We start from the raw sequence: 7,763 nt of genomic DNA, 5'->3' as shown, positions 1-7,763 counted from the left end.
GTTTGAGCAAATCAGGGCTGAATCTCACATTCCCTGCAAAGATATTTTTAAGTACTTCCAAATTCACCATTTTATAGAGTCTCTATTAAAGAAAAACATGATCCGTATGGAACTGTCAGAACTGGAAAACACAGTGGTCTCAGCCAAATCACTCAAAGGACTGATCTCTGAAATTTATACTGTATTGCAATATTCTGACTCTTCAGCCTATGACCCTTTGAAGCCGTTGTGGGAATGCAATCTGGAGGTGGTATTTAGTCCCGCGGACTGGTCCAAGATCTGTAATTGGATTTTTCCAAAATGTACTTCAATATCTATATGTGAACAAAATTTCAAACTTTTTCACAGGATCTATTTTACACCTATTCGCCTCCAGAGAATGTTCCCGGACACTTCAAACCTGTGTTTTAAATGTAAAAAGCATAAAGGTACACTTCAATTCATTTATTTTGGTCATGTGACCGCATCCAGCCATTCTGGAATGGGATCCATTCAGTGATTCAGGAGGTTACTGGTAAACATTTCTCATTGACTGCTCCATTTTGTTTGTTAAGTCATATTCCGGACAATCTTTTTGACACAGATACTGAATCTCTGCTAATTATCCTTCTATTCTTGGCCAAGAAGTGTATTCTGTTACGATGGTCAACCCCCCAGGTCCCCACAACTGACATGTTGATATCACAAATATCAGTCTTTCTCCCCCTGAAAAAATTGACTCATGACCTCAATCACAAATCGGACAAATTCTGGAGAATTTGTACGCCTATGCACACCTTTTTACAGAGACTTTAAATGGCTCATCTCTAGAAGGCGATGTCTGGCCGCTACATGTATATGTACCCTTGTTTGTTTACTTGCTCCCTGTCATACTAATGTAAATTTGGTATATATATTTTTGTTTTCTTTTCTTTTATTTTGATTGTCTCTCTGCAGCCCCTGTTGTTGTTTGTTGTTTGGGGTGGGAATTTTCTGTTCTGTATGTCTTTTGTATGTTGACTATTTGTGTGTTCAATTGAAAACTCAATAAAAATAAAATTATAAAAAAAAATGCAATAATTGAATTATTTAAAAAATGAAAAAGGACACTGGTGATGTTCATGTAAATAAAGAAGTAGTTGTCAGCTTATGATCACCAAGTCTCTTGTGCATTGCAATTGCTTTAAAATAATTGTGAAGTTCTGTGGCATGGATACTAAGCATAATAACTGATATCAGACATAATATTGCCAACATTAAAACAATAAGTAGGCTATATAACTCTAACCTCATTATGCTTATAGAGAGAGCAAAGCCGGTGTTAAATAGAATATAGAATTTGTAAATCTCATTCTATGTTGTAAACATGAGCTTTCTAGTGATAGATGATAAATTAACATGGAGACAACATATTGATAATATAAAAAGTAAAATATCAAAATCAATAGCAATCCTGTATAAATCTAAGGATATACTAAATTATAAATGCTTGTATATTATTTATTGTTTACTTATACTTCCATATATGTCGTACTGTGTAGAACTGTAGGAATCAACTTTTAAAACAGCTATCAACTCAATAATTGTGTTACAAAAACGAGCTATTCATCTTATCAATAAGGCTGGTTATTATGATCACACAAATCCATTGTTCATGAAGTCACATGTTTTGAAATTCAGTGATTTGGTTTATTTTAAAATAATGCAAATAATGTACAGAGTAAAAACAAAGTCACTGCCGGATACAGTACAAAGATTCTCTTTTGTGCGGGAGGGGAAATATGGTTTAAGAGATGTTTCTAAGTTTACTGTCCCAAAAGCTAAGAAGGGAATTAAAAGATGTATTTCTGTTGTTGGGGTTAGATTTTGGAATGATGCTGATTTAAATTTACGAATGTGTAACTCATTGTTGATTTTTAAACAAATGGTTGTTAAGGCTTTTTTTGAGAGTTATAAATTGGAATAGGTTTTCTTTTTTCTTTTTTCATATAAATGATGTTTGATAGGTAGCTTAATTTAGGATTTATGTAGGGTAGGCAAATATAAGCATTATGCTTCAGCCTATACCTTTTCAGTCATTACCATCATATATTAATTAGTTGATAATTGCTGTACTTTAAGCTATCCTGGAGGAAAAATAACTTCTTGTATTTGAGTATCCTCAGACACGTGACTCAAGTTCATGATTAGCCATTTTTTCTTAGTAATTGAACATTGCTACTACTCTTAACCTATTTTTCTGCCTGTATTTTTGTATTGTATAGAGAAAATTGATTAATTCTGTCTCATGAAACTAACTGCTGGTTTTATGACTCAGTGCCACGACCCATGATTGCTTTCTTTGTGTTCCTCTCTGGTCTCAACAGGATAATGTAACATTTGGGACCAAACAGTGACACCAAGAGGCCAAAACTGGAGGCTAGGATGGCAAATACCTCCACTGCATCTGCATATTTGCCTGGTGAACTGACATAAGCAGGGACAAAGGCCACCCACACTGCACAGAAAATCAGCATGCTGAAATTAATGAGTTTGGCCTCATTGAAAGTATCTGGAAGATTCCTGGCGAGGAATGCAATCAGACAACTGAGGATGGCCAGTAAGCCAATATAGCCCAGTAACACTCCAAAACCAACTGTGGACCCAACTACACACTCATAAACTATCTTGTCATTGTGGTATTGAGTGTTTTTATGAGGAGCTGGTGAGGAAGAGACAAGCCAAGCAGTGCAGATTGCTGCCTGAATAGAAGTAAGAACCAGAACTGTTCCTCTCTGCTGCAATGGTCCAAACCACTTCAGATGGGCTCCACCTCCTGGCTTGGAGGCCTTGAACACAGCCAGAACCACAATGGTTTTCACCAGGATGCATGATACGCAAAGTACAAAGCTCATCCCAAATGCTGCATGTCTCAGTTGGCATGTCCACAGCCTGGGACGTCCAATAAACAGCAGTGAGCAAAGGAAACATAATTTAAGAGACAGCAATAGCTGGAAACTCAGTTCTGAGTTGTTGGCGCGTACTATAGGGGTGTTACGATGATAGATAAAGATTCCCAGCACAGCAACACATATAAATGTGCCCAACAATGAGGCAGTTGTCAAACAGATACCCAGAGGCTCATTATAGGAGAGGAACTCAGTTTTCTTAGAAACACAGTGGTCACGTTGAGGGCTGGACCAGAAATCCTCTGGACAACTGGTGCACTCCATGGAGTCTGTGAAAATTGGTAAAGTGTTGAAATACATATTCATATCTCGAAAGTGCAATAATCAAGAGTGCAATATTCAAAACTGAATACCAACCAGTCTTATTAGTGATCTTTCCCTCAGAACAAGGGATGCAGTCAAAACAGCACTCAGGTTCTCCCTTCTTTCTGGCCATGCGGGTACCTGGAGGACAGCTCTCACTGCACACTGACTGGGGTGGCTGTAGATTAAAAAATAAATATGTCTTATTCTACTCACATTGACTCTGCTATAATAAGTTTTCCATGGGACACTAAAAAGGTGACTGAAAAATCAGAAGTAACCTGTTTGGATTCAAAGTTCCAGAAGATTTTGTCTTCATCAAGTATGAGTTCTTCACCTTTGGCTGACTCTTTCACCTCACCTACATTCTGAACTTTCGTTCGTCCATCAGGGAGCCACAACCAGTTCATGACATCATATATTGGTAAGGCATCACCATTCTCATCAAATGACACTTGATCCCCAAATGGTGTGGTGAAGTTGACCTTTTCCAAGTAATACACAAGCTATGTATATCAGAATAAGAGACAGAGGAAGTCCAGTAATGGCATCAATGTTATTATGACCATCGTGAACACAGTGAAATCCAATATTCAGTAATCAAACTGTACTTATGAACATATGAACACTAACAGTACGTTCAAAGCATTTATTTTATAGTAAAGTCATGTCACTGATACTATTGTATACCTGGTGCAAAGACATTGCTGTCTGTGACTTGATAACACAATAAAATGCTGTCACCCAGTGGCAAGGAAAATCATTTCAGCTATCTGCTATGCGGTCGCGCGCGCGCGCGCGTGTGTGTGTGTGTGTGTGTGTGTGTGTGTGTGTGTGTGTGTGTGTGTATGTAAACTGAAATCACACCTGCCATGGCTCCAGTCTTTGCAAAGTAGCACAGCTGTGCCCACTGAAAGGTCCTCTCCCTGGCTCACACTGCAGCATGTCATCAAGAGCAAATGCCAGGGCATACACAGCCTTGTACACGTTATACTCTGGCCTGAGGTTTGTAATGTCCAATAATTCAGTGTCCACATTTTCTAGATCTTCCTGTCCAGTGCACAGTGATCCCCCAGCTTCCACCCAACCTGCCTGAGGTGGTGCAAATTTACACTGAAATGTGTGTTCCCAAAACTTTTTTACCTGAAATGTATTGAAAACAGGGGTGTTACATTAGACAAAAGTCCCCGGTTGGAGTCACGTTTTGGTGTGTGTTCAGTAAAGCAGAGAAAAAAACAAAACAACAACAAACTAAATTGCAAGGTAAAATTCTCACCAGGATATTTCCATAGCTGTTGTTGTGTTGTAAGTCAGACTGCATTTGTAGCAAGAAATCCCTGAACCCCGGTATGTGTCCTCGACGGATAGCAATGCCCAGAGTGCCACCCAGGTACGGCATGAGCTGAGGAGTCTGAAGCACAGTAGCTGCAGTCCAGCCTTCACTGGCCATCCACTGCAGGCCTGTCACATTCTGCCTCACCACCTGTGAATTGCATTGTACAAAATACATAAATTCATACTGTCATGACATGGTTGATATCTTGTCTTACTTGTAAAATGGTGCAGTCCTGTGTTTTACACAGTATTATGAACAAAGTGGTGCATGTCATCATAACTGGAGGTCAGTAAAATTTGTCTAAGTTAGTGCCTATAACAAATAAGAGGTGTGATTTATTCAAATAACTCTATTTGTAACAGGACAATTTTTTTAATTGTAACTTAAATCCTTTGGTTTGACCATTAAAACATAAAGCTGTATAATAACATGACGTTACAATTAAGATGTTTTTCCAAGCCCAACCTCTTTCATGAGGTTTATCATGAGATTTTCATGTGCAAACGCAATGACCACACGAGCTGTAGATTTCCTCATAACATCCACAATCCTCCTGAGTTCAGCTGGATCATTGCCCCAGGGCAAAACCTCTAAGTAGGCCAGACAACCTCCACCAGACTGAGCCAGGTCAGATTGGAAGGATCGGGCAGCATGGAGTCCATAATCATTATCACTGATCAGCAGACCTGCCCAAGTCCAGCCAAAGCGCCTGAGAATCTGAATCATAGCACGCACCTAAGTAAATACAGAGTGGAAGAATTAGTGCACAGGCTGGAATAATCTTTAAGTGGAGAAGCTGCTAAACAGGTTTCACAGTGGACCATGTTTAATTATTGTCTTTCAGCTTTGTTAGCTGAGACCAAACAGGTCCAGTGACACAAAGAATGTGACAGATTTTCCACAAAAGGAATATATTGTTCCTTTCAGTGCAGCGAAGTTATTTCTTCAGAATGTTTAACTGGACATGCTTTTTCAAATGCATTTGTATTTTGCTGATAGATGGTCACCTGGAAAGCATCGCTTGGGATCGTCCGAAAAAACGATGGGAACTTCTGCCGGTCACTCAGGCATGAACATGTGGCAAAATAACTCACCTGTGAAAGACAGACTGTTCATCCTAAAAAACATTATAAAACTTAATCGCCTCTTTCAGCTTTCGGAGTTTGATTAGTTAATGTTTATAATTGACATTAAATTTGAAATTAAATCAAAATGATCCAAAAGAATTCTGGTGAAAAACTTACCATAGGTACTCGGTACAAACCTAAGACAGCAGAGATGGCAATGGAACGTGTAGAGGAAGCATCACCCACAATCCCTACTACCGGAGGGTTTCCTGCACAGGTCTTATCTAATATGAACTGCTCCTCTTGACCACTGGCTAATGACAATGCTGCACGGAATCCAATGTCTAGTGAGAGGCAGTTGTCATAAAGACTGTATCCCAGAGTCACATTAGGCAGCAGGTTGGAATTTCTGTTGATCTCATCAATAGCAAAGGCCATGGTCTGGGCCTGCCTGAATCCTAGAACATCAAAACTAACAGAAAAATATCACTGTTGGAAAATACAACAACTGATATTTACATGCACAAATACAGATTTTACTAAAAATTAAACAGTTGAACAGCAACAATTATTATAATACTTGAATATGAAATGATTAAAGGAGCCAATAAGAAGTGATGGGTCTGAAATGGCATAAATACAAAATGTAAACTGTAAGAGTAAGATCTTATTATTAAAAACACATTCAAGTCATGGGACTGATTTCCCCCAGTCTTTGCTTTTCACTATTTCACTGATAGTCTCACCTGTGGCAGGTAGGCTGTTGTGGCTCTGAGGTAAAAGACAGGTCAGGAAAGACAGAAAAAAAGTGGATCTCAAACAACCCACCCAGAACCACATCTCCTGTCATGTGCATCCCATTTAGATGAAACTGTCCCAGTAACTGGCAGGAGGTGGAATCAAGAGGAGAGATCATGGCATAAGAAAAGTAGAAATACAACAACATGAGGCACATGAGCAAGAACAAGTTGATATCTAAAAATGCAGACATGACTTTCCTCCTGTTTACTCCTTTCTGACCTGGTGTCAACTTCTTTTATCGATTTATTTAATCTTGCACACCACCCATCAGGGCATAAGCGAAGGTAGGGGCAGGACTTAATATTCATTACATTAGAGAATTATTTTGTGTTGAGGCAGAATTAATTTGTGCACTATTAATAATATCCCACCAAAGTCATTTGAAGTTGTGGAATACTCAACCAATTTGTCAAATGTTTGTATTGCATGTTTCAGCAAACCACAGATGTGTAATATTTGTACATGAATATCGAGCACATATGTTGAAACTTTATGTTTCAACAGCGCAATGGTTAACATGATGTGGTCATGCTAAGGCACAAAAAACATTTGGCTATATAGTTGGAAAAAGGTCATGGTTTGGCGAAGCGGCAACCTGTGGGGATGAAAAGCGAATGCATTGTGGAAGTACCAAAAACTGCAGTTCCTGGAATGGTCACTTGAGGCTGACTCCAAGAGAGAGTCAATTCCCATGGCCACCCGTGTTAAAATGGCCAACTTTACAGCACAAACAAACATACAGCCTGGAACAAAAGCAGTTTCTGTCTTCATGTCTTCAACTCTAAGATGGCAACTGCCAAAATGCCTAACTCGAGGCTTTGAAAAGTGAGTCCACAAACAAATGAGTGATATCCAACCTGTTCTCATTTAAGTACATCAAATACTGCTGCTTTGTCCATGGACCTAAAATTCAGAATATGACACAGAAGGTAGCCTCCTGCATCCATTTTGGATGTTCATGGATGGTGTTTCAATTGATACTTGGCACTGTCTTTGCACAATACATATCTGTTGTCACAGGAAAGGCACAGTGTCTGCTCACTACATGCATATAATATTTTTTCAAAATAAACTTACTGAATAGGTAAAACACTTTGTTTTTATGTTTTTTTTTTTATTAGGTTTAGACAGCAAAAGGACATGGTTGGGTTAACATCATGGTTTGGCTTGAAACAAATACAGTTCTTACGAACATATTGTCATGTTATGTGACATGTTATCTGATACGTGTTACTAGTGTAGCATGCTACACATACTGGCATTCTACACTGACTCAATTCTCAACGCAATTGACTCCACTGACTTATGGTATCATATGGGAAATCGAAC

The 7,763-nt window shown here is 38.8% G+C and overlaps 1 protein-coding gene across 1 annotated transcript; it reads right to left on the bottom strand.

Moving 5' to 3' along the window:
• Nucleotides 1-2,285: 2,285 nt before the first annotated feature.
• Nucleotides 2,286-6,588, bottom strand: LOC125888284 (extracellular calcium-sensing receptor-like). Its single transcript, XM_049575551.1, has 9 exons — nucleotides 6,380-6,588; nucleotides 5,811-6,105; nucleotides 5,574-5,660; nucleotides 5,032-5,301; nucleotides 4,507-4,713; nucleotides 4,098-4,373; nucleotides 3,512-3,736; nucleotides 3,285-3,408; nucleotides 2,286-3,196 (listed from the first exon to the last, which is right to left on the bottom strand). Exons 1-9 carry the CDS (start codon nucleotides 6,586-6,588, stop codon nucleotides 2,286-2,288), a joined length of 2,604 nt encoding a protein of 867 aa, XP_049431508.1.
• Between the last annotated feature and the right edge of the window lie 1,175 nt (nucleotides 6,589-7,763).

This window comes from Epinephelus fuscoguttatus, linkage group LG5 (assembly GCF_011397635.1).
Source record: "Epinephelus fuscoguttatus linkage group LG5, E.fuscoguttatus.final_Chr_v1".
NCBI classification, from domain to species: Eukaryota; Metazoa; Chordata; class Actinopteri; order Perciformes; family Serranidae; genus Epinephelus; species Epinephelus fuscoguttatus.
The sequence above is the reverse complement of the archived record's forward strand: the minus strand, read 5'-3'. Positions and strand labels throughout refer to the sequence as shown.